Below are 27,840 nucleotides of genomic sequence, written 5' to 3' on the forward strand. Positions count from 1 at the left end.
ATCTGTTTCCTGGCCCAGTCCTCCCCTGCTCCAAGTTCCCTAGAATCAAGGTGGCACCCGATAATTAACCTTCTGACTCACTGCGAGCACCGGAGCAATTCAACGTTGCTCTGGTGCGGAGACAGCTGATGCGAAAATCAGCTGTCTACACGAAAATGAATCAGTAGTGTGCAAAAGCCCCCTGCGTCCGGCGGAAGAAGACAGACAGCAATAAAGGGATCCAGGAGGATCCTTGATCACAAGCCGTACCTGCTTCTCATAGGTAAGCAGCGGGGGTAAGGGAGCATTTGCTATCTGAAGATGGTGAATGTGCCTGCAGTCAAGTGACAAAAAATATTGTGTTTTCGGAACTTAATTAATGAGGTCCCCATTTTAGTGTATGCTAGTGCAAGCTCAGTAGAGAGAGGTAAGCAGGAGATATCTGTGATATCTCCTGCGTTATCTAATTCTAAATGATGAATGGCCCCAAAACTTAAATTCTACAAAAGTGGTTGAAAATTTTAATTTTTACCTACTTTTGTAGAATTTAAGTGACGAATAATATTTCCCTTGAAGAGAGGCTGGGGATGAAAGTAAGGAGCATTAGAGTAATGTGAGTGTCATCCAGTGTCCATACTTACAAGGGAGGGAGTAGTACACATCAGTGAGGACATTCTGTGCTGAACTAACTGGATGGGCAATTGCACAGTAACACTTCTCTTGCATAGTTCTGCATGTAATTCTCATCAGTATGCACTGCATAAACTCAGCAGCGCAGAAGAAATAGCCCTAAAAAGGGTATACATATGTTTATTATCTGTGTCAGGTGCTACAGCATAGGAAGGAACTTTTACAAATGATCAGGGTGCACTTGTCATCCACCATCTAGCTGAAGAATGCTGAGCTGGCTCCTGTACCAGAATACCTGCAGGGTGCACCTGTATGGAAAACCTACACTACATGGGCTACTGGCAGCAGGAGAAGATAAATCCTACCTCCCAACATGACCCTCTCCAGGAGGGACACAATGCTCTGCTCCTGGACTTTTCTCTTAATTTATGATTGCCGACACCTGTTTTTAACAGGTTAATGGAAAGAAAGTTGTTCCAGGACAGGTAATGGCAATCATACAGTAAGAGGGAAGTCCAGGAGCAGAACAATATGTCCCTCCTGAAGAGGATCATGTTGGGATGTATAAATTACTGTGCATGGAAGGAATGGTAACAATCCTTGGCCACATCTCTTTAATATTAAGTAACCTGTGGCTCTTCTGCTACTACAACTATCTGAAAAACATTAGTTTCAGCAGTCTTTTGGTTCCAAGCGATAATGAGCAGTGCAGCATATGACAACATGATCTTGCAACATTCAGCAACCTCTCTATTTGTTGCATGCTTCACAATTCCTAGGGGTAAAGTACAAATCCCCTGAGAGGATTTCATTATACACGCACAGTACAATAGTATATTTTCATTGCCTCTCTAGTAATTGTGTCCCTTTTGTAACATTTGCATAAACATTGTACATTTCTTGCTGTGAAGGAATTCTTTGCTGCCTTCCTTTGCATAAATCTCAATCTCCTCCTGCATTAAATGCACACCACTCCCTCCCTCATCACTGACAGACAGCAGCTGGGGTTAGCATGCCTGCGGCTGCAGCAATCCTGTTTCCTCCCATCAGCATCACAGAAGCTGCCACTTTAACCAGCTGTTGCGTTTCCCCCAATCCACCCTACCAGCTGCGATCCAGCCCGTGTTTTTCAGCCTGTGTCTGCATGTCCCTTTCTCTCTCTCTCACTGGCTCATTCTCCTCTCGCTGCTCTGCATTGCTGTGGATCCCACATAGCCCACACTGGAGAGTCCAGAGCAGACGGAGAAAGAAACTGTGCCTGCTATTTTCTGGCACCTGGATCTTTGCTATGTGCTGACGAACCTGGAAACTGGTCCAGGCGACACACCTGGAAAGTCAGGTGCTGGTGAGGGTCTGACTGAGCCACAGTGAAAGGGTGCACATATGGATCATTCAGCAAGACAGAGGTACAGCCGTGCACTGCGGAATGGAGGGAGACCCTAAAATCAGTCAGACTTGAGATCTCACTCTCTCGCATTCAGTGACAACTCAACTTCTGTCCTGCAATGGGCTCATGGCTGGGGGACTCCAGTCTGGACACCAGGATGGGGGCAGCATGTTTCTTACTGGTCAGTGGCTTCCTGAGTGTGCAGCTTCCTCCTTCTGGTGAGTCTGACCCCTCCAACTTATCTACTACCTATATAGGGAAGTTGGTACCTTGGTAGGCACTCTTGCTCTAGCCGTTCTATACTGGCAGCCTGGTGAGCGTGCCCCTTTCCTGACTGCCAGCTGCCCCTCCTCTCTCTCATTGCGCCGTGTCTCATGAAGTGCTTTTCTCTTCTCTGATGCTTTAGCCTCTCACCTCTGCTCTCTCATGGGAAATACTATAGTAACAGCAGGTGTCATGCAGTCTGTCATAGACAAAGAACATGCATCAGGAGACTGGGAAGTATATGTAGACAGGTGCTTTTTTGTAATTCTGCCAATTGATGTTTGACAGTCTGTAGCCAACACAAAAGTTAAGGTTGAAGGTTGCAGCAAGCGATTAGACATTGGTCTGCATGCTGCTGCTGGGAAGTGTAAAGCATTGTAATAGAAAAGGACACTCTCTATTCATATATGTGAGTGTATTGAAGATGTGGATTATGTTCACAATGATAATAGCTAACCGCTTTCATGCAGTTAATACACAATGGTATGGGGAGCTAAAATGTATCATGGATGTGCAAAGACCTACGTATAGTACATATTTATTTATCTATTTATTTATTTATTTGTAAGAATAAGCATTGCTATCCTGAGTGCCCTGTATACTGTAGGCACCATGCAGGTCCTCTGATGAGTGGCTTCCACATGATTATATGTGTGGGAAGGGACAAGCTTTTCTAGATGAGGTCAGGAAGCCAAGGATTCACTTTGGTTTATTACTTACTGGCTCCTGCCCTTGCAGAAAACACTGCTAATAACTCACTGCAAACAGGGCCTGGAAGTACTGATTTAGTGCAACTCCCAGCCAATGTTTTACAGTGTAGGTGGCTGCAGACAATGATTTTCAGCGGTCCAGAGGCTAGTAGATCTTCATGAAATAATAACAAAATAATGATCTGCACTGGAGACATTGTTTCCTAGATGTGGTATACAGTATGTGACACCCGCTTAGTACATGTGCAGCTCCATCTGTGTATAAGGTTGGACGAGTGCTTAGTCTTTATAGTAGTGTGGTACACGAACTGCAGCTCTCGTGTGTGCTTATTGGAAAGCATTGTGTATTGATGAGAGGCTATACAGTATATACTGTATGAGCAGAGGTGCTGTGTATATGGAGGTGTCATTCAATAGATCCACACAGATTTCTTTGTTGTCATTTTTTTTTCTAGTTGTATTCAATGTGTATATCTTACTTTAGTATATGCTGTGCATATTGTGTAATAATACAGCTTGTCATTGATTCGTTTTGCTTTGGTGTGTGTCTAGGGTTGACATAAATATATGTGTGTGTCTATGAGGGAGTAAGTGGTTGTGTGCTTTGGGCACATCTTTATAAATGATGATGTTTTGTGGAATATGCTTATGTTGTGTTTTAGCTTCTAGCCAGCAGGTATTTGAAAAAATGCAGTTTCATCATAGCAAGTTAATGAAGGGGTGTTATGGTTACTTTAGGGCTGTGAATGAGGAGTATGTGTAGATTGTACAGCCATGTACGTGTATAGTGAAGTAGTAGGTGTAGCATAGCATCGGTGACACATGTGACCATCGTGCCTGAGAACGTGATGTATCTTGTACTGTAGGTTTGTGCTCAGTGAGGCAGTGATGTGCAGAATGTACCTACAACATAAATGTGCTGATGTACATATGTAAATATGCATGACTTATTACGCAGTAAAGATGTAAGTATATCCCATATATTAGGCACTGCATCACCTGCACAGTGCATGTACAGTATGAATGTAGCACATGTGATTTCTTTATACATACAGTATGTGCATATATACATACTGTATGTTTATTGTACTTTGTCAGTGTGTTTATTGCAAATTGTAGTATACAGTTACACAATACACATAGACACATATGTTTACTTTCCATGTGTACATATGTGTGTCATTGTGAGTGGACGTGTATTCTAATAATGTATGTTAACCGTGAGTAAGCACGTAACATACTAGTGATTCTCTCCCCTCTCTGTAGTGTGTGTAAATAGTGGCACCTGTTCTTTATGCAGAATAGGGTGATGTCCAGCATTTTGCACAACTGTACTAAACCAGAAGTGGCAGATGTTGTGTTGGTATCACAATGTAAACCCTCCATGATCAGGTCTGTTGGGCACTGCTCCAACCATTAGTCTCCTGTGAGGATCCGTGTAAAGGTGCTGGATTGTTATGTGATTCCATAGGTGGATGTGCAGCTAGAAAACGTGCAAAGCCTTTAAATGTCCAATACAAAACATGTAGAGCTTCTAAATTACAGTGCATGTGGCACATATGGTGTACTGTATGTAAGCCCTTATGTTTACCACACACACGCAAGCACATTTTGTCAGTCACTATAGTTATTTCCTACTAAACTGGGCAGTCATCATATTGCTTAATTGTTCTAAATGACCAAAATCCATTCTGATCAGATGTGAGCCATCACTTATTACAATTTCTACTGCAAGAGCTGTAACATCCGTGTCCCAGCAAGACCTGTGCAGACGTTTCTTACATGAGTCATATATTGCCGCTCATCTTCATAAACCATTCTAGTATTTTCTATAGAGAAGTGTATTAATTATCAACAGGTAATCCAAAGCTTCTTCACATTCGGTGATATCAATAAAAGACAACGCAATCTCTCATGATTAAAGTCGCCAACTTTGTTCGTTTCTTTTCTCAAACAGCCTATTGTTAAGCATTAACTGATGTGACCGTTCTACTTATTTTTTATGATCGGCAAAATATTTACTTTTTTAATTTTGGTTTTCAGCAGTTTTAATATTGGTTTGCAAAAAATGTCTGCGTGGGAATCCGCATAACAGTCACTATACAAGAGGAGTATTAAAGTATAGTTCGTATACAGTAGTCTCAATTTGGGAGGGGCAGTTCCAATTTTACACGCCGAACAGTGTGGGTTAATGCCTTTGCTAGCAGTTGCTTTGGTTGCGTTACTGCATTTGTATGCAGTGATTGCATTTCATACTCAACTGCATTATTTTTTTGTGCCAGTTTTTAAGAACAGGAATCAAAGCGAAAAAAAGCACCCCAAAAACCAACCTCAAATGTTATGCACTAACTCTGTAAAAATAACCATGAATAGAATTACAACAGTGTGTACGTACTGTATACCCTGTTTTACCTGTTTATTTGGGTTGCACTACTGTCTAGCTTGATGCACTCTTACTTTTTAGGAACAGTTGCAAGCAGCTCCTCAGGTAGGGGAAAAGCAAATTAATGTCATATTTATTAATTCCGATTAACTGTACCACTAGCAGTGTAATGTTAGGTTATAGGAGAACTAGAGAAGAGACCAAAGGAGAGATAGGTTAACTACAGTGGGAAAAACATGTAGTTCAATTTGTAGCCCATATAGCCACACTCTGTAAAAAATATAAGGAGAAGACAAGAGAGGATGACCAGTTGTGCTGAGAAGATATCATACCCAGTAGACAGTACTCTGGTGGATAGCGCTGGTCATTCATAAATCAGTATATTGGACTCTCTCAGTCAGGGCTGTAATTAGGGGTGTGCGAGCAGCACCATTGCACAGGGTACGGGCTCTTAGGGGCAGCACTGTCCCACAGCACTTCCATGTGACTTACAGGCACCCTGCAGCCAGTAGCACTACTCTAGAGTCACATGGACACTCCGGGCAGGCACCCTACAGCCAGTAGCACTACTCCAGAGTCACAGGGACACTCCGGGCAGGCACCCTGCAGCCAGTAGCACTACTCCAGAGTCACAGGGACACTCCGGGCAGGCACCCTACAGCCAGTAGCACTACTCCAGAGTCACAGGGACACTCCGGGCAGGCACCCTGCAGCCAGTAGCACTACTCTAGAGTCACAGGGACACTCCGGGCAGGCACCCTACAGCCAGTAGCACTACTCCAGAGTCACAGGGACACTCCGTGCAGGCACCCTGCAGCCAGTAGCACTACTCCAGAGTCACAGGGACACTCCAGGCAGGCACCCTGCAGCCAGTAGCACTACTCTCGAGTTACAGGGACACTCCGGGCAGGCACCCTGCAGCCAGCAGCACTACTCCAGAGTCACAGGGACACTGCGGGCAGGCACCCTGCAGCCAGTAGCACTACTCCAGAGTCACAGGGACACTCCGGGCAGGCACCCTGCAACCAGTAGCACTACTCCAGAGTCACAGGGACACTCCGGGCAGGCACCCTGCAGCCAGTAGCACTACTCTCGAGTTACAGGGACACTCCGGGCAGGCACCCTGCAGCCAGTAGCACTACTCCAGAGTCACAGGGACACTCCGGGCAGGCACCCTGCAGCCAGTAGCACTACTCCAGAGTCACAGGGACACTCCGGGCAGGCACCCTGCAGCCAGTAGCACTACTCTCGAGTTACAGGGACACTCCGGGCAGGCACCCTGCAGCCAGTAGCACTACTCCAGAGTCACAGGGACACTGCGGGCAGGCACCCTGCAGCCAGTAGCACTACTCTAGAGTCACAGGGACACTCCGGGCAGGCACCCTGCAGCCAGTAGCACTACTCTAGAGTCACAGGGACACTCTGTGCAGGCACCCTGCAGCCAGTAGCACTACTCTAGAGTCACAGGGACACTCCGGGCAGGCACTCTGCAGCCAGTAGCACTACTCTAGAGTCACAGGGACACTCCGTACAGGCACCCTGCAGCCAGTAGCACTACTCTAGAGTCACAGGGCACTCCGGGCAGGCACCCTGCAGCCAGTAGCACTACTCTAGAGTCACAGGGACACTCCGGACAGGCACCCTGCAGCCAGTAGCACTACTCCAGAGTCACAGGGACACTGCGGGCAGGCACCCTGCAGCCAGTAGCACTACTCCAGAGTCACGGGGACATTCCGGGCAGGCACCCTGCAGCCAGTAGCACTACTCTAGAGTCACAGGGACACTCCGTGCAGGCACCCTGCAGCCAGTAGCACTACTCCAGAGTCACAGGGACACTGCGGGCAGGCACCCTGCAGCCAGTAGCACTACTCCAGAGTCACGGGGACATTCCGGGCAGGCACCCTGCAGCCAGTAGCACTACTCTAGAGTCACGGGGACACTCCGTGCAGGCACCCTACAGCCAATAGCACTACTCTAGAGTCACAGGGACACTCTGTGCAGGCACCCTGCAGCCAGTAGCACTACTCTAGAGTCACAGGGCACTCCGGGCAGGCACCCTGCAGCCAGTAGCACTACTCTAGAGTTACAGGGACACTCCGGGCAGGCACCCTGCAGCCAGTAGCACTACTCTAGAGTTACAGGGACACTCCGGGCAGGCACCCTGCAGCCAGTAGCACTACTCTAGAGTCACAGGGACACTCCGTACAGGCACCCTGCAGCCAGTAGCACTACTCTAGAGTCACAGGGCACTCCGGGCAGGCACCCTGCAGCCAGTAGCACTACTCTAGAGTCACAGGGACACTCCGGACAGGCACCCTGCAGCCAGTAGCACTACTCAGGGGTGTATCTTCCTATTGGCCAGGATGGCACTCGCCAGGGGCGCCAGGCAAGGAGGGGGCGCCGCCTGGCTGTGCCACCCGCGGCCAAAGGATAGAAAAGCAGTACTGTCAGACTGTACCTGGTGAGAGTCTGTTGCTACTACTACAGTAACAGACTCTTACCAGGTACACAGCAATTGTTAGATATTGTTAAGATAATAAAAAAGTGTCAGTGTTTGGGAGAAGGGACTGTAGTACCTGGAAAACTACACGATTTTCATGTATGTTAGATGTAAGTAAGTAGAAAGTAAATGAAAACTTTAACTTGTTGAGTGTAATAAACAAAATACATATCTTATCGATTTCAAGGCCATGTTCAAGGAAATGTATATCAGTTAATTGTATAATTGATCATTTTATCTTGGAAGTGATGGCACCCTAATGTTTTTTCTAACAGGAAACACTCCTTCCACCCAACTAATAGTGTTTGGTTAATGGCTGGGTCAATTTGAGGCTCATCTCACAGCAGCTCATTAGCATTTCATTCAGGATGCAGTCGAGATGCCGGTGTTTGGCATCCCGGCGGTCGGAAAGCTGACGCCAGCATCCCGAAACTGCTCAGAATGCTGATGCTGGCATCCCAACATAGATAGCGATGCAGAATGCCAAAATCGGGATCGAGTTGGTGCCAAAGTCTCCACTGGCAAGCTGTGTGGGAGGGTTAAGGTTAGGCTGCAAGGGCGAAAGGGCTAGGGTTAGGCTGCAGGGAGGGAGATTAGGAAGGGTGGGTTAGGGTTAGGCACCACTGAAGAAGCTTTTGGGGGAGGGGGGCAGGTTAAGGTCAGGCTGTGGGAAAGGTGGGTTAGGGGGGAGGGATGGTATAACGTGAATACGAGACACTACTGTGCAGTGTAATGTGAATGAGGGACACTACTGTGTGGCATAATTTGAATTGTAAGTACTATTGTGTCCACGTTCCTTCCCCACAAGACCATGCCCCATTTCCAATACTCACACCTTATTCCAAATGTGTGTAGGGAGGGCGCCAGCTCCCTACTTTGCCAGGGGCGCTCGGACCCCTAGATACACCCCTGGCACTACTCTAGAGTTACAGGCACCCTCCGGGCAGGCACCCTGCAGCCTGTGGCGCTGCGAGCAGTGCTCTACTAACCAGAGCTGACGGCCGCACATTATAGGCCTGATGTCATGATGTCACTGGTTTAGGGGCAGGGGCCGTCGCACTGCAACTCTCTAACATTGCTGCTCTTAGTACCCTGGTGTATGTCCAACACTATCCACTGATAAAACAGCTCTGGAGGCACTGACTGATAAGAAGAGACTGGTTTAGGATGAGAAAGTCTTCCTTTCAGCCATGACAGTTGGCCACTGAGTGTAATGCAAGTGAAAATAGCAACTGGCAGTGTAATACTCATATGCTTCCTAACTTTAATCGGTATTATACAAATAAAAGTAAATTTATTCCAATATGTTACCATAAGAATAGTTTGCTCCATTGGTATGGTCAACATACTGTGTAACAAAAGTATACAAAGTGGTTTTATATAAAATACTGTACCTCCTGGCATTACAGAAGATTTAAAGGCACTCTAAAGGTGCATACACACGGTGTGATTTTGACTTTGCAATTTCGCTTGAACTCCCTCGGAGCCCAGAACCGCCAATTTTGACTGTATGTACTTGCAATTTTGGCTATGGCCGATTTTGACAGCTCATTTGAATATTAAGATGATATTTCAGGGGGTCGTAGATCGGTAATGCAATATCGGTCACTACTGTAAACACAATATAGTGAACATTCCCATGCCTGCACAGTATATTTTTTCTAGAGATACCGACCCCGTGGGAACACGCATCGGCCTCTCAAGGTGTATACACACTGTGCGATATGCACTATGTTTTCTACCGGTATGGACTATTTAGTCCATATCGGTAGTTCATATTGCACTGTGTTGTATACACCTTAACTTTGTTGTCTGTCTGTGTGTGTTTTTGTTTGTTTGTTTGTTTGTTTGTCAGTACCTAGTTTGAGAAAGCACTGATATATTCTTCTGTAAATTTAGGGATTTGTGTCTACTATATCTAATCAGTGTCACGTTTCGAGACCTTGAGGCAATATCTGTGCCTCTCACTAATGTCATATGCTCCCTGCCCTATCTCACCTTACCCCTTACCATGCCTTCTGCACTACTGTGGGAGTTTTATAATCCATGCACAAGATTATTTGGATGGCTCTATAAAACGATAAGGGATTATGCAATGTAAATACGGGATCAGTACTAAATGCCGCCGGACGGAATCCGGCGGTCGAAATACCGACGCTGGAATCCCGACAGGGGTGGCGAGCGGAATGCAGCCCCTTGCGGGCTCGCTTCGCTCGCCACGCTGCGGACACGGTGCCTCGCTACACTCGGCACACTATTATATTCTCCCTCTATGGGTGTCGTGGACACCCACGGAGGGAGAATATGTCGGGATTGTGGCGGTCGGGATTCCGGTGTCTGTATTTCGACCGCCGGGATTCCGGCCGGCGGCATCTTGACCGCATCCCGTAAATACAAGCAATCTAAAAGAGGTATCACCTATAAACAATACCAGCAGACTGGCAGATCTCGTCATCCAACAAACTGACATTTTCCAGTACTCCAGAATAGTCTCTATAAATAGCAAGAGGCTAAAATGTGAGTTCGCTGACTTCATGAAATGGGAGGTGGCCTCATATAACAATGTAACACCTATTATGCAGAATTTCATGTCCATGGTAAAGCCCTGTTGTGGAATACATCCCCATTCTATTAGTAAGCTCTGCAGAACCTTTATACCTTGCAACTCCTCTTTGTGCCGGGCTGTAAAGCTGAAAAGATCAGTAATGGCACTGCATATCTAAGCATTTACATCTCCTGTCTTATTATCCTTACAGTTATCCCAATCTCTCCCAGTGTTGGTGTCATTGAAAACAAAAGTCACAATAGAAAGAGCACATTTCATCTGTCTTTGATTTGATTGTCAGAATTTTAGCCATTATTATTTTTATCAAATACTTTTTACTATACAATTACTGCATTGCTAGCCAGGTGCATCTTTTGTTAATATCTCAAGTAAATTGGATTTACGGTGACTGAAACTGTAACTTTACCCACAGGCGACGCATGACTAGACATTTTGGTGTAGAGGGAGCACTAACACCCCTCCACCCTCATATTCTAAATAAGGATAGTGCATGCCAAAAAAAAGCGTGTGGTCTCATGGGCAAGAGGTGTGGGCACTCAATACCCAGTTCAAATGACGCCACACAGTAGTGTGGGTGCCCCTTATATATGTTACACTACTCAGTAGAGCCCCTCATTCTTGTTACTCCACACAGTAGTACCCCGTATACACTTTGTGCCACACAGCAGTAGTGCCCTATATAACACATTATGCCACACAGTAATGCTCCTTGAATGCGGATGCCTATGATTATCATCATCATCATCATCATGTTCTGAATGAATGTTATCATACAAATGCCAAGCTTTAGCATATCTACCTACCTACCTACCTCTCCTTCCCTCCTCGGGACCTCTGTGCCTCTCTATCAGTCTCTCACATCCCAGATGCAGCACTTGTCAATTAATTTGTGACCAGACTCATCCTCGCACTGAACGGCTCCTCGCTAGATGCTCGGCAGTCTGCACTGTGGGAGTCTGGAGATGGAGAGACATCATGATATCTCTCCCTGCAAACAGTGCGGGAGGCAGAGCTCTGCTTCAGGACAATCACTTCCTGGACTAATCTATATATATTTAATGATTTGTATCCCCCCCCCCCCCCCCCCCACCCCTTCACTTACTTACATTTTATTATTTTTTTGGCCCTTCTTCACTTGCATATATTTTTAGAATGTGTCCTCCCCCTCACCACTTCACTAGTGTCTTCAGTTCATATTATGCTACATTACAGTGCCCCAGTTCTTATTCTGTACAGTGCTTTCCAGGTGAGATTATGCCACTGTGTCCCCTTACCATTTTAACATTCACTATGCATCTATCACTGAAATTGAATGTCACCCCATTCAGGCTCGGCAACGGTCAGTTGGTTCCAATTTCTCAGCAGCCAAATCTGGGAATTTTGTTGCAGCTATATAACCTGGATTCAGGGCTCCCTAACCATCTGGGCCCCTGCTCCAACTATAGCTATGCCCATGGCTATCCTCTAGAACTGATAAATGTTTCTTCTTTGCAATAGAAATATCAGGACTCCAATATTTGTATGCAAAAAAAAATAATAGATAATGAACTGCAATTTTATCTTAATATACAAACAGAAATGCTGTTATTTAGATAAGGAAGTGTGCTCATTAAAATAAAAATATTAAGATAATTAGATCATGACTCCACCTATTGTGTACCTTGACGCTACATAATGATTGGTTTGATGAGCATCCAACATAGGCTACTGCATGTCATGTGCTTCTACATACAGTGCCATGCAATACTCCCGCTAAGTGCAAATAACTGTATAGTGTATACATTTTGCCATAGAACATTCCTAAGGGAAATTAAAATATCTGACAGACATTTCACCATAAAGATTGTGCTGTCAGAAGTATTTGCTGAAGTCACTCTACATATAGCAGATTCTCTCTACATTTAATAACATTGTATAAACAAGATGAATGCCCCATCTCCTGCTCATTTTCTACCTTGTCCATGGTCTTTCACCTTATAAAAAAAAAAGTTAAGAGATAACCTGCCACCAGCAAATGGTTATTGGCCATACCATTTTAATAGAGATTAAAGGTACAAACGTGATGTGGTTAATATAACGCCTGTTGGGATCCCGGCATTCAGTATACCGATGCCATAATCCCAACAGGTTGCGTAATGCCAGCAGTCGGAATCCTGACCTCAGCCCGGTATTCCTGCTCGGGTGGTGGATCCACGCCACCACCCGAGTGGGAATATAACCTGTGGCGAGCAAAGCGAGCCACCTGGCTCAAAGCATACCTCCCAACTGTCCTGATTTTGGTGGGACAGTCCCGCTTTTCACGGTCTGTCCCGCTGTCCCACCCGCGGGTCACAGTGTCCCGCGAGTGGAGAGGCAGTTGGGAGATCCCTCCCTGTCACTCGCTGCTCTGAGGAGAGCAGCGGTGAATAGACGCTGTGCGCATGCGCACAGCGTCTATTCCTGGCAGAGAGGGACAGGGGGCATGGCCAGCAGCTCTCACAGCGCTGTCCATGCCCCCATAATGGCGAAAATGGGGCGTGGCTTGCGATCGTGGCTTTTGCCAGAGACCACGCCCTCTTTCTGGTAGGCCACACCCCCTAATTTTGGCCGCGCGCCTTTGGCGTGCACTGACGTCCCTCCTTGGTTGCCGGCAAAGTTGGGAGGTATGCTCAAAGCATGCCCAGTGCAGTGAGCCCATGCTGGGATTCGCTGCCAGCATTATGGCTGACGGGATGCCGCTGTTGGTATAGTGACAGCCAACATCCCATCTGCCAGTCTCCTGTACGTATTCCCTTTAAACATTGGCATCATTTGGAAGCGTAATGATTATATGAGATGAATTTGGTAACCTTCATGACTGTGTGACCAGTACTGCTATCCACAGCTCTATTCCTAGCGCAGACAATAGCATTCTTTTTTTATTTTAAACCTCGCTCTTTGCCACCTCACAGCCTCCCATAACATACAAGCGTATAGTGTTACACAAGCAGATGTGAGAGGTAGTAACTCCATCTTTATATTTAACTACTTGCATAACCACAACCATATTTCTTATTCCATTGAATCTACAATTCCCCGGTTCCCTGTAGAAACCTTTGGCAGCTGCTTTATTGCCTAATTTACCAAGCTGCTTTACCCCGTTAGCTAAACCTAACATACAGTAGATGGTGTTAGCCATTGTAGCCTGTAGGCTACAGATCTCAAAAAGTACAAGGAGAGGGATCCATGGGATTCTTTCCTGGTAATCACCATGTGTGCATGTGCGGTAGCGCGATCACCCCTGGAAAGGTAAGTGATTGCTGTTTTGATCACTTTACTTTGCAGGGACAGTCTCCTGTTACTGCATGTGTTCTTTAATACATGCCTGCAATAGATAACTTCTTATTGCCATAATTATCATGTCAATTACACCAACCATCCTTAGCTCCAATAGTAGAAAAATGAAAAAGCATCCATGCTAAACTCTATTAACAATAAAATAAAAATAAAAACCCAATTCCAAACCTGTTTTATTAATGTCTGGAATGTGATAAAGCAACCATTCTTTGGACATTACACTAGTGCTAGTGTTGAACTCAGGGCTGACCCAAGGCCCGTTCCAACGTAGCTGCCATACAAGGACGCCCCCTATAGTGATCACAGTGCTGCCACATCTGGGCCCACACCCACCTCAATGCATGGGTCCTGTAGCATGGCCTGGGCAGCACTGGGCTCTTCCAGGTGGCTCAGATATGGCATGGGCCAGACATGACCAAAAGATGTCATAGGTCACGCAGCCACACGCCGACCCCCACCTCAGTGGTTCAGTGACACAGTAGGGCAAACTGAGGGCTTATTGCTGACTCAGGCTGTCGAGCTGATTCCTGATGAGGAACTGAGAATTGAGCAGGTGCTGCAGAGCTGAAGTGCAATGACATTGAATCAATGTGTTTTTATTTATTTTTTCTAGGGGGCAAATGTGTTTGGTTTTTTCCTGTCAGATGCCACTGTGTCAGGGCCCATTGTGTTTTATTTTTCCTGCAATATGTGTTTTTTCCTATCACGGCCAATATGTGTGTTACCTATTTGGGTCAGTGTGTTTGTTTTTGATTCCTATCAGGGCTAATGTGTTTTGTTTTTCCTACCAGGGCCATTATGTGTTTTTTTTCCTGGGGGGTCCAATGTGTTAATTCTTTTTCCTGGCAGGTGACATTGTGTTTTCTTTTTCATGTGGGGTCCAATATGATTTGGTTTTTTTTCCTATTGTGGCCAATGTGTGTGTGAGGTTTTTTTTCTTCTTATTGGGGCCAGTGTGGTTTTTTCCCTACCAAGATAAAAACAAAATTCCTGTGGGGGGCCAATGTGTTTGATTTTGTTTCCTATGTGGGGCCATTGTGTTTTATTTTTTTCTGAGGTGGTCAATAACATAGTTGTTTTTTTCTGTGGAGACAAATGTGTTTTGCTTTTTTTCTGGTGGGAGCCAATGTGTGTGTTTTTCAGCAAGATAATAATGCTAATACAGGTTGAGTATCCCATATCCAAATATTCCGAAATACGGAATATTCTGAAATACGGACTTTTTTGAGTGAGACTGAGACAGTGAAACCTTTGTTTTTTTGATGGCTCAATGTACACAAACTTTGTTTAATACTCAAAGTTATTAAAATATTGTATTAAATGACCTTCAGGCTGTGTGCATAAGGTGTATATGAAACATATATGAAACATAAATGAATTGTGTGAATGTACACACACTTTGTTTAATCATGCACAAAGTTATAAAAAATATTGCCTAAAATTACCTTCAGGCTGGGTGTATAAGGTGTATATGTAACATAAATGCAATCTGTGCTTAGATTTAGGTCCCATCACCATAATATCTCATTATTGTATGCAATTATTCCAAAATACGGAAAAATCCGATATCCAAAATTCCTCTGGTCCCAAGCATTTTGGATAAGGGATACTCAACCTGTAGTACTAATGATGGATATATTTGGATCTGGGGGTAGACCTGAGGCCGGCCCTGCAAGAACTGAACACGTATTGAACACGTATTGGCCCTACAAATACACACGTATTGGTTAACAACCTCTGCTTTAAATAGAATACTGTACCTAGACAACTTGTGTTACAAATATTTTCTGTTCTTAAACCCCCTCCATATTTTGTTTTGGACACCAAAAATTATGTTGGTTTCTTGCTGAACGGATGCGGCACAAAGACACAATGGCATCAGCTGAATTATGTGTTATGCTCCATAAGAGCTCATTCAGAAAATCACTTTGGGTACATTTTCTTATGTTGCATTTTGTTTAGACTGAAAAAAAAATGATTACTACTGTATGTCATTTTATTGATAAAGCTCTGCTGTTTTTTTGCAGTGATGTACAGTGGGCAGACATTGCGTGCATACATACAGTGATTACACGTTGTTAATTGGAACAAATGAAGCAAGATCTTACATTGTAATAGGAAACGGGGGATTTAAATTAGGTACAAGCACTTGCCTTTGATAATGGACCAGCCGTGTTTGAACACATAAGACGATATGAGGAAATCACTCAGAAAGTAGTATGCTGATAGATGTCTGCTGTTCAGATGTTTGGCAGAGTAAAATGCGGACCAACCAAAATTCCTTGATAATTGCACATGTGCTATTTTTACACTACCACCTGTGTTATCAGTAGACAAGCCGACACGTGCAGGCAGACTGACAGTATTTTCTGAGTGGTTTTCTCTTGTGTCACTACAAATAAATTGCTGCATGAGAGAAAATGCTCCCAAAACGAACCAGCTCTGAAAAACGAAACTATTGCAGAAGTATTTCCGTTACAGAAATATAACATTTAAATCCTACATTTGTGGCTTTAATATAGTGCCTCATATTCCATTAAGGATTATAAGCAATGTAATAATTTTCAGAGTACTGTACAGTGCCTTGTAAACACTTTGCGCTCATACTGTATGAGCATCCCACTGTGAAATTTATCACTGCAAATTGCTTCTTAATACAAGTTTCATAAAGGACTGTACTGGGATCTCTTCTTCTAATTGCTCCCGTGTCCTAGGGGCCCAGGAAACTGATCAAAGGTCTCTATCGCCTGTGTAGTGTCTACTTTCTCGCCAGCGCAAAAGGGTCTCTGTAAACAAACTGCTTCAAATGCTTGTGGAACTTCACCAGCCATAGTTCATTTCATGTCGCAAGCCTCCCTCCTCAACAACCCACAGACAATAAAGACCTTTATAATTTGCTGTTTGTATTTCAGGAAGACAGGATGCTGCTCAGTCTCCTCCTCCAGAGTATTTCTACTGTTCAGCCTCAACTCGCCTCTCTTTATTGACTTTTGATTTTGTTATTTCAATCTGTCATTTTCTTGGATCTTTTTTTTTTTTTTTCTGTATTGAAAAATAGCTGTCAGCCTTGTAGTTCCAGTTTTATTCTCTATACCTAAATACAGAAAGCTGCTGTTTTGTCTATTAATGGCTTTACTTTATAACAGGAGTCTTATGGTATGGCCTTAGACCTAAATCTGGTTTGAACAAGCCATTTAGGACTTCTTCACATGATACACTCAACTGTTTTGCTCTAAAGCCCCATACACACTAGACAAGAAAGTAAAAGATCTCGCTCAGAAGGGCCAATCTGAGCGATATCTTTTATAATCTTGTCCAGTGTGTACACTCAATGTCGTTAACGATGCGAGCTCCCGCACATCGTTAATGACCCCCTCCCTCGTCTGAACACGTACAGCTAGTCAGTATGGGGCTTAACCCCCTTGAAGATCAAGGGTTGGCACCCAGCCACTGGCCAGCAGTTTGTATAGTAAAGGATTACTTATTGTATCACACTGGAGCCCCATGCTGTTCTTGAGCTTCCAGTACCACTATTAAGTTGATTGAATCTACTGTACTTTCTATGGACAGCAATAGCCCTATTCATTATAAGAATGGGCCTGAAAGAAAGAAATGATTTAATCAATTCTTCTTTGTGCTAACACCCGACACTGGCTGTCTTCTCCTTTAAACGATCTGCCAATGATCACCGTCAAATATAGCAATCTGCATCTGCTGGACAATTTGTACCATGTTAATGCACCTTTACAATAGAATCTAAGTGATGCTAAATTTAAATAACATCGAAATGGGCATAATAGAGCCTTAGCAAGCCAATTATAGGTCCTACCTCTTCCGGTCGCTGAGAGTTCTTTGTCAGTGGCGTTCATCCATTTATTATGGTTTTCAAAAGACTTTTCAGATATTACAGTCAGTGGATGTTTCAAAGTGCGGTATAAATAATCTGGATCACAGATGCAGCTAGCAGCATTAATAACATGAAATCCATCTGCAAGTGAATGTTTATACAAAAGGATAAGCGCCTGATGGACTTTTACACAAATTGCCTATGTGTGCAATGTATGTGTCTTCTTTTCTGACAAAGAGATGAGCGGTTATGGAGGTCGCTTATTTCATGTGACAAATGTGTCTCATGTTATATATGTGTACGCTGTAGAGACATGTGAAGCCTACAAGTGTCTCATCTCTACATCACATCTCCAGAAGGCTGACAAGAAATGTGTGAAGATTTTCCCAAGCTATATTTCTGCGGTATAAGTTGGGCTGTTGGAATATTATTTTTGTTCTCCGAGAACAGTGTTCTGTCATTTTACTACCAGCTATAGGCAAACACTGCCAAGGAATGAGAAGCCAAGTGACATTCCACAGATGACTCTATCCATGTGATAAAATGAATTATGTACATGTAATAGTGATGAGCATGATTCAGCATATAGGTGTCCATTCGTGGGTGTTAAATGCACGTAAGCAACCCCTACCACTTAATGGACATAATTCAGATATGCAATGTTTGGTGATGACAAAACCTGTGATGAATTGTGATTACCGCATCATTTGTCATTGCATGTTGGCTATCCCAATCTCTTATTGGTTGGTAAGTTTAGTCAATAAGAAAAATCGTACAGAGCAATAAGCACTGTAGTAGTTTATCTGAAAAGGATAATTTGTTGAAACGTTGTGGGTAATTCAGAGTTGATTGTAGATGTGCTAAATTTAGCACATCTACGATCATTTACTCTGACATGCGGGGGGACGCCCAGCACAGGACTAGTCTGCCCCGCATGTCAGGCTCTGCCCCCCCCCTTCCCCGCACAGGTACAAAAGCATCGCATGGCGGCAATGCATTTGTACCTGACATGTAGCAGGCAAGGTGCTAACCACCGTTAGTCTGAATTACCGATGCAGTCTGAATTACCCCCATAGTTTGTAAATAATCACTTTTTTTTTAAATATTCATGTCACTGTAGTACTGCAGAATGTTTGCACTATATCAATAAAATAAAATGAGGTTACTCCCATAGTTTGAGCAGTGTATTGTTGTAAAGTGTAAGTTGTAGGGGTCTATTCAATGCATGTCGGATCCTCTCCGACGAGGAGGATCCGACAGTGCAGTATTCAATTAGTGGGCATTTCCGAGTCGGATCAGCATTGTCGAAAACAGGCCAAAAAACTGTCAGAATTGGGCGCTAATTCAACAAAACACGTGGATCCGCAGCTAATCTGACAAGGCAGAATTGCCAACAAGTCAGAAAAATGGCAGCTCCGCTGAATAGGTTGAATCTTCATTCAACCAAAAAAGTCGGAAAGTGACATCTTTCCGACTTGACGGCAATTCCAACTTCAATTGAATAATTGAATAGACCCCGTAGGGGAAAATTCAATTGTTTTGGGCACTCGACTGAGCAATTAAATTGTTGCTCTGCTTTGGTGCTCCCAGCCTCTTGTGGTGGTGAGAAAAAATGTGTGAAATCTCCATGGTTGTGCGCCCAAATGGGAGTTTTCTCGCCCTAAATAGGACTTTAGAATTGGGCACTTCAAAAGTAATGGGTGCCCGATCAGAGCAACAATTCAATTGGCAGCAGTATGTGGGTGAAACTCTGCGAATATGGACAGTTGGGCCCTAGGTACTGTGATAGTTGAGATTAGAAACCATTGATAGAGCAGGGGAGTCTGGGTTTATGGCAAGCGGGTGTAAGGTAAGACCAGGAAAACAAGAGAGGGACAGTAAATACGTCAGTCGTTTTCCTGTTCTCTAGCGGCTGTGCAAAAATCTAGGTCTTGAGTCTGAGCACGCTGCACAGGAGGTAGCCAGAAGGAGCTGCAGACACAGAGGATGAGTCTAAAAAGATCCCTTTCCCTGTGCAGTCTCCACTAAAAAATCTGCTAACGCCTTCAGAAGATGGTCTTAGTTTACAACTTCAAACTATCAGAAAAAAAACAAAACAAAACTCTTTTTTTGGCGCTAGATACAGACAAAATTGCTGGTAAAAAAAACTAGGGGTGTTCTGGCGACCGCTTCCTGGTAGTTCCTGTAAGTAACGCAGGAGAACATTGCACAGTTGTACTTTAATGACCTACTGTGTTCATCAATATGGCCTAAGAATAAATATTTTTTTTATCGCCACTGTGGAAGGTACTCTGTATTAAATAACAGCCATTTCTTTGTTGAAAACAAGCACTTTCGCTGGATCTAGGACTTTTGGACACTTCAAGAAGGGCTAGTGCAAATGACAGGTAAAATGAGTACTGAATTATCACAGCTGTAAATGTCCTCTTTAGAGGAATGGGAGTACACCTCGAGATGCCACAACCATGGCCCCCTCAGCACGTACAGTACATTAGTCACTGAGTCCAAGATGGCAACGTAGCTTCCATGTAGTCATGCCCTCCCTCTGTACCAGTGTCTTGCCAGCCTTGCATGTTATAGCTGCTTTTACATTAACAGGGACTGTATGCTTTGTTGAACTGTGGCTTGAGATAGCTACTGAAATAACACCCTTGTTATCCCTTTCTAAGACCATCACAACAATTTTTATATAGGTGTAGTGTACAGTATACTTATATCACTTTAATCGTTGTAAGGTCAAGCAATATATAAAATCTAGACTTTTAAGGTAGGTACACGCTAGGCGACGGGGAATTGCCGGCGATGGACGACTATATTGTTGAACGATAACGTTCAGTGACGTCACCGCCTGCATTCCTGAACATGCAGCTCAGCCCGACATTGACGGGTTGAGCTGCATGTCAGCTCAATATTGGTGATCGCTGAACGGCGTGTGGGAGCGCGCATTGTTCATCGGTCATCAGTATTACCCCCATACACACTGAACGTTCTATGTAATTATCGTTTATATCTCTTACGTCCTAGTGGATACTGGGGATCTGTACTCTAGTACCATGGGGTATAGATTGGGTCCACTGGAGCCTGGCACTTTAAAAACCTGGCACTTTAAAAACCTTTAGTGTGTGTGCTGGCTCCTCCCCTCTATGCCCCTCCTGCCAGACTCGGTTTAGAAAAATGTGCACAAGGAGCCGGTTGCATTCTCTGGAGCTCCAGAGAGTTTCCTTTATTTTTTGTTTTAGTTTATTGTTTTCAGGTAGTCCTGGTTGGCAACCAGTCTACCTGCTTCGTGGGACTTAGAGGGGGGACCAAACCAACCTCCTGAGGGTTAATGGTTCATAATCCCAGCTGACAGGACACTCAGCTCCTGAGGTGCTGTTCACACACTGTTAGTGTGTATACCCACGCCAGCAGCTAGCCGCCACCCTCTAACAGATGCCGCACACCATTTCAAGGGACCAGAGGCGGGAAGGCACCATCAAGGCTGCATCATGAAGGCTGCATGCGCGCTGATCCTCCACGGACCCACGATGTTACAGACTCTGTACTGGTACCAGAGGGTCATAGCAGGGGGGGAGCACATCAGTGGTAGTGCTGCTGCACTTCCATCTAGTTATACTACACATTTCACACACTGCTCTGCTGTGTTCTGTGTACTGGTCTCCGTTCCTCAGTGTCACTCCAGGGGCTCTCTAGGGTCTGTGTGGAGTTGTTTTTTTCAGTGAGCTGCGCTGTTTTACAGTTGTGTCAAGATGTCTGTTGACATTGTTATGTGTGCTGCTTGTAACTCTAACCCTTCTTCAGCAGTCACACTCATGTGTGAACAGTGGGGCAGATGTATTAACCTGGAGAAGGCATATGGAAGTGATAAACCAGTGATATGTGATAAAGGCAGCAGCCAATCAGATCCTAACTGTTAATTTACATATTGGAGCTGATTGACTAGTGCCTTTATCACCTTGCACATATCACTGGTTTATCACTTCCTTATGCCTTCTCCTGGTTAATACATCTGCCCCAGTGTTCCTTATCTCCTCAGGGACACAGTTCACAGGCACCTGACTGGCCAGATAGTTTTAAAAGCATGATTCAGAATGTTAATTCAGAATTAGCTGCAGCTAGAAAGGAGAGACAGGTGTTAAAGCAGTCTATTGGTTATATGGCAAAAGCAGCAGATACCAGAAAGGCTTCTCAGCCCCCTCACATAAACGCTTACTGCCACAGGTGCTCCAGTCTGATTCTGATCAGCCTGATGTGGATGATAATATGGATGAGGACAGCTCTCTGGGGGTCATTCCGAGTTGATCGCTCGCTAGCTACTTTTAGCAGCTGCACAAATGCATAGTCGCCACCCACGGGGGAGTTTGTTTTCGCTTTGCAAGTGTGCGAACTCGTGTGCAGCCGAGCAGGACAAAAACGTTTTTTGCAGTTTCTGAGTAGCTCTGGACTTACTCAGTCCTTGCGATCACTTCAGTCTTTTTGGTCCCGGAATTGATGTCAGACACCAGCCCAGCAAACGCCTGGACACGCCTGCGTTCTTCCAAACACTCCCTGAAAACGGTCAGTTGACACCCATAAACGCTCTCTTCCTGTCAATCTCCTTGAGATCAGCTTTGCGAATGGATTCTTCGTTAAATCCATTGCCCAGCAATGAACCGCTTTGTACCCGTAGTGCGGTGCATCTGCATGCGCAGTAGTAACCTGTTCGCTGCGCTGTGAAAAACGGCAGCGAGCGATCAACTCGGAATGACCCCCTCTGTTCCCTGGGATGGAGGCAATCATTTTTGCTGTAAGAGAGGTTCTTCACATACCGGATCAGGAGGCAGAACCAGATGAGGAGTTGTACTTCAATGTTAGACTAAAGACCTCAGCAACATTTCTGTGTCTAAAGAATTAAACTCCTTGGCCAGGGAAGCATGGTAAAACCCTGATAAGAAATGTAAAATTCCTCAGAGGTTTTTAGCTACCTTCCCTCTCCCAGCTGAGGACAGGAAGGTATGGGAAATCCCCCCCCATCAGTCGATACGTCTATGTCCAGACTGTCTAAGAAATTGGTACTGCCGGTACCAGGGGCTATATCCCTAAAAGAGCCGAGTGACCTTAAGATTGAGACCACTCTCAAGGCAATATATACGGCAGCAGGCACCACACAGCGCCCCACAATTGTTTGTGGGTGAATTTCCAGAGCGGTAGTCAAGTGGTCTAATAACGTTATTGATGGTTTAGACTCTCTGCCCCGGGAGGAGGTCATTACTGTGCTGCAACATATATAGGATGCTGCAAATTTTATGAGCGAGGCTATAAAAGAAATGTGTAAGATAAATGGTCGCACTACTGCTATGGCTGTTTCGGCATGCAGAGCTCTGTGGTTACGTCAATGGTCGGCATACGCTGATTCCAAGGGTGTTGAAAATCTACCCTTTACAGGTGATGCCTTGTTTGGCGTCAAATTAAATAAATGGATCTCCCAGGCAACAGCAGGTAAGTTTACCAATCTGCCGTCGACTGCGTCACCTGCTAGACATTCTTACACAGGACCCTCTTGTAGTCCTTTCGTGTGGCACTGTTCAGAGGCAGGGGCCGGGGAGTCTCCGCCACTCCGAGAGGATCTCGTGGTAAGTCCCGTAAACCTACAACTGCTGCATCCCTGGACCAGACCACCGGATCCCCTGCCGCTAAGCCTTCTGCGTGACGGTTGTCCTCTGCGGAAAGGCGACTTTCAGGTGGGTGCTCGCCTTCGACACTTTGACCATGTGTGGGCGAAGTCCTGCTGGGATCCTTGGGTGAGGGACGTCACTTCCCAGGGATACCGGCTGGAATTCTAAGCTACTCCTCACAGTTTTTCAAATAAGGCTTGCCAGTTTTACCGGCAGTAAAAGTTACCTTGCAAGAGGCTATTCAAAAACGTTAGCGGACAGGTGGTGGTTCCAGTACCTCCTCCATTACGCAACAGGGATTTCTCTAACGTCCTAGAGGATGCTGGGGACTCCGTAAGGACCATAGGGAATAGACGGGCTCTGCAGGAGATAGGGCACTTTAAGAAAGCTTTGGATTCTGGGTGTGCACTGGCTCCTCCCTCTATGTCCCTCCTTCAGACCTCAGTTTTACACTGTGCCCAGAGGAAGATGGGCGCACTGCAGGGAGCTCTCCTGAGTTCTTTGCATTAGAAAGCATTTTTGTTTAGATTTTTCTATTTTTACAGGGAGCACTGCTGGCAACAGGATCAAGGGACTGGGTAGAGAGGAGCAGACCTACTTAAATGATAGGATCTGCTTCCTCGGCTATTGGACACCATTAGCTCCAGAGGGAGTGAACACAGGTTCGTCCTGGGCGTCCATCCCCGGTGCCACGCCTCCGTTCTCCTCACAGAGCCAGAAGAACAAAAGCAAGAAGACGTCTCAGGCGGCAGAAGCCTTCAGAGGCTTCACTGAGGTAACGCACAGCACCGCAGCTGTGCGTCATTGCTCCACACACCTCACACACTCCGGTCACTGTATGGGTGCAGGGCGCAGGGGTGGCGCCCTGGGCAGCAATAATAACACCTCAAAACATGGCAAACAGATATATACATGTACAGCTGGGCACTGTACATGTATATAAAAGAGCCCCCGCCGTTTTTACACAAATTTGAGCGGGACCGAAGCCCGCCGCCGAGGGGGCGGGGCTTCTCCCTCAGCACTCACCAGCGCCATTTTTCTCTCCACAGAACACTGAGAGGAAGCTCCCCGGACTCTCCCCTGCTTACACACGGTGAAGGGGTGTTTAAAAGAGAGGGGGGGGGGCACATAATTGGCGGATAAGATATTATACAGCGCTGCTGGAAAAAAAATTTTGTGTTGGTATCCAGGGTCATTGCGCTGGGGTGTGTGCTGGCATACTCTCTCTCTGCCTCTCCAAAGGGCCTTAAAGGGGATACTGTCTTCAGAAAAGAGTTTCCCTGTGTGTATGAAGTGTGTCGGTACGTGTGTGTCGACATGTTTGACGAGGAAGGCTCGCTTAATGTGGAGTGGGAGTATTTGAATGTCAGGTCGCCGTCGGCAACGCCGATACCGGACTGGGTGGATATGCTGAATGTCTTAAATGCAAATGTGAATCTCCTGCATAAAAGGTTAGACAAGGCTGAGGCTAGGGATCAGTCAGGTAGCCAGACCGTGCCTGTCCCTGTGGCGCCAGGACCTTCAGGGTCTCACAAGCGCCCCATATCCCAGGTCGCTGACACAGATACCGACACAGATACTGACTCTAGTGTCGACTATGAGGATGCAAAATTACAGCCGAAGGTGGCAAAGGGTATTCGATACATGATTATTGCCATAAAAGAGGTTTTGCATATCACTGAGGAACCCCCCTGTCCCTGACACGAGGGTTCACATGTATAAAGGGAAAAAGCCTGAGGGCACGTTTCCGTCCTAATTTGAGCTAAGCGAATTGTGCGAAAAGGCTTGGGAGTCTCCGGATAGGAGACTACATGTTCCCAAAAGGATTCTTATGGCGTATCCTTTTCCACAGAAGGATAGGATACAACGGGAATCTTCGCCTAAAGTAGACAAGGCACTGACACGCTTATCCAAGAATACTGCTTCCCTCAAGGATCCTGCTGATCGCAAGCAGGAAATTACCATGAAGCACATTTACACACATTCAGGAACTATCGTTAGACCGGCCATGGCATTGGCCTGGGTTTGTAGTGCTGTCGTGGCATGGGCAGACTCCTTATCTACGGAGATTGACACCTTAGATAGGGATACCATTCTAATGACCATTGAGCATATCAGAGATGCTGCCTTGTATATGAGGGATGCTCAGAGAGGCATTTGTTTACTAAGCTCCAGAATAAATGCTATGTCTATTTCTGCTAGGCGACTTTTGTGGACCCGACAGTGGACGGGAGACGCCGACTCAAAGCGGCATATGGAGTCATTGCCTTACAAGGGGGAGGAGTTGTTTGGAGAAGGCCTCACGGACCTTGTCTCTACTGCTACGGCCGGTAAATCAAATTTTTTACCTTATGTTCCCCCGCAGCATGCTAAGAAGGTACCGCATTATCAAATGCAGTCCTTTCGTTCCAATAAAAGCAAGAAGGTACGAGGATCGTCCTTTGTTGCCAGAGGTAAAGGCAAGGGAAAAAAGCTGCACTCGGCTAGTTCCCAAGAGCAGAAGTCCTCCCCTACTTCCGCAAAGTCCACCGCATGACGCTGGGGCTTTCCGGGGGGGGGGGGTCAGATCAAGTGGGGGCACGTCTTCGTCTGTTCAGCCACGTCTGGGTTCTCTCACAGGTGGATCCCTGGGCAATATTGTTTCCCAGGGATACATACTGGAATTCGAAGACATGCCTCCTTGCCGGTTTTTCAAATCGGCTCTGCCGGCTTCCCCGTCGGAGAGGGAGCTGGTGTTAGCTGCAATTCACAAATTGTACATTCAACAGGTGATAGTCAAAGTTCCTCATCTCCAGCAAGGAGAGGGTTATTATTCATCCCTGTTTGTGGTACCGAAACCGGACGGTTCGGTCAGACCCATTTTAAATCTGAAATCCCTGAACCTGTACTTGAAGAGCGGTCATCACCAGCCTGGAGGGAGGGGATTGGATGGTGTCCCTGGACATAAAGGATGCGTACCTTCATGTTCCGATTTAACCTCCTCACCAGGTGTTCCTGAGATTTGCAGTACAGGACTGTCACTACCAATTTCAGACGTTGCCGTTTGGTCTTTCCACGGCCCCGAGAATTTTCACCAAGGTAATGGCGGAAATGATGGTGCTCCTGCGCAGGCAGGGCGTCACAATTATCCCGTACTTGGACGATCTCCTCATAAAGGCGAGATCTCGGGAGAAGTTGCTGGACAGCGTGTCTCTGTCCGTGAAGACGTTGCAGAGGCACGGCTGGATTCTCAATTTACCGAAATCCCAGCTAGTCCCTGCAACGCGCCTGCCCATTTTGGGCCTGATTCTAGACACAGACCAAAAAAGAGTTTTTCTTCCAGTGGAGAAGGCTCAGGAGCTCGAAGCTCTGGTCAGGAACCTATTGAAGCCAAAAAAGGTTTCAGTGCATCATTGCACGGGGGTTCTGGGGAAGATGGTGGCTTCATACGAGGCCATCCCCTTCGGCAGGTTCCATGCAAGGACCTTTTAATGGGACCTATTGGACAAATGGTCCGGGTCCCATCTACACATGCAAAAATGGATCACCCTGTCTCCCAGGGCCAGGGTGTCTCTCCTGTGGTGGCTGCGCAGTGCTCACCTCCTGGAGGGTCGCAGGTTCGGCATTCAGGACTAGGTCCTGGTGACCACGGACGCGAGCCTCCGAGGTTGGGGAGCTGTCGCACTAGGAAGACATTTCCAGGGTCTCTGGTCAAGCCTAGAGACTGGTCTCCACATCAATGTCCTGGAGTTGAGGGCCATATACAACGCCCTACGCCAAGCGGAGGAATGGCTTCGGAACAAACTGGTTCTGATTCAGTCAGACAATGTCACGGCAGTGGCTCATGTAAACCGCCAAGGCGGCACAAGGAGCAGAGTGGCCATGGCAGAGGCGACCAGGATTCTACGCTGGCTGAAGGCCATGTAAGCGCACTATCTGCAGTGTTCATCCCGGGGGTGGACAACTGGGAGGCGGACTTTCTCAGCAGGCACAACCTGCATCCGGGAGAGTGGGGACTTCATCAAGAAGTCTTCACACAGATCACGGATCGGTGGGGACTGCCTCAGATAAACATGATGGCGTCCCGCCTCAACAAAAAGCTAAAGAGGTATTGCGCCAGGTCAAGAGACCCTCAGGCGGTTGCGGTAGACGCTCTGGTGACACCTTGGGTGTTCAGATCGGTCTGTGTGTTTCCTCCTCTACCTCTCATACCCAAGGTGTTGAGGATAATAAGAATAAGAAGGGTCAGAACAATCCTCATTGTTCCAGATTGGCCAAGGAGGACTTGGTATCCGGATCTGCAAGAGTTGCTCACAGAAGATCTGTGGCCTCTTCCTCTAAGGCAGGATCTGCTGCAGCAGGGGCCCTGTCTGTTCCAAGACTTACCGAGGCTGCGTTTGACGGCATGGCGGTTGAACGCCGGATCCTAGCTGAAAAAGGGATTCCGGAGGAGGTCATTCCTACCCTGATCAAGGCTAGGAAGGACATGACGTCGAAACATTATCACCGTATATGGCGAAAATATGTTTCTTGGTGTGAGGCCAGAACTGCTCCTACGGAGGAGTTCCAGTTGGGCCGTCTGCTTCACTTTCTTCAAACGGGAGTGAATTTGGGCCTAAAATTAGG

The 27,840-nt window shown here is 46.0% G+C and overlaps 1 protein-coding gene across 4 annotated transcripts in view; it reads left to right on the forward strand.

Annotated features, from left to right (window-relative positions):
* Positions 1-1,646: 1,646 nt before the first annotated feature.
* Positions 1,647-27,840, forward strand: part of UNC5A (unc-5 netrin receptor A) — a 526,593-nt gene continuing 500,399 nt past the window's right edge. The window contains exon 1 of one of the 4 annotated variants that reach the window (XM_063927930.1): positions 1,647-2,214. In XM_063927930.1, the coding sequence (XP_063784000.1) occupies positions 2,115-2,214 (100 nt within the window). In that variant the 5' untranslated portion in view covers positions 1,647-2,114. The remainder of the gene's footprint in view (positions 2,215-27,840) is intronic. The other 3 variants (XM_063927923.1, XM_063927924.1, XM_063927928.1) reach the window with 3 other exon arrangements.

The sequence above is a fragment of the Pseudophryne corroboree genome, chromosome 6 (assembly GCF_028390025.1).
Source record: "Pseudophryne corroboree isolate aPseCor3 chromosome 6, aPseCor3.hap2, whole genome shotgun sequence".
Taxonomy (NCBI): Eukaryota; Metazoa; Chordata; class Amphibia; order Anura; family Myobatrachidae; genus Pseudophryne; species Pseudophryne corroboree.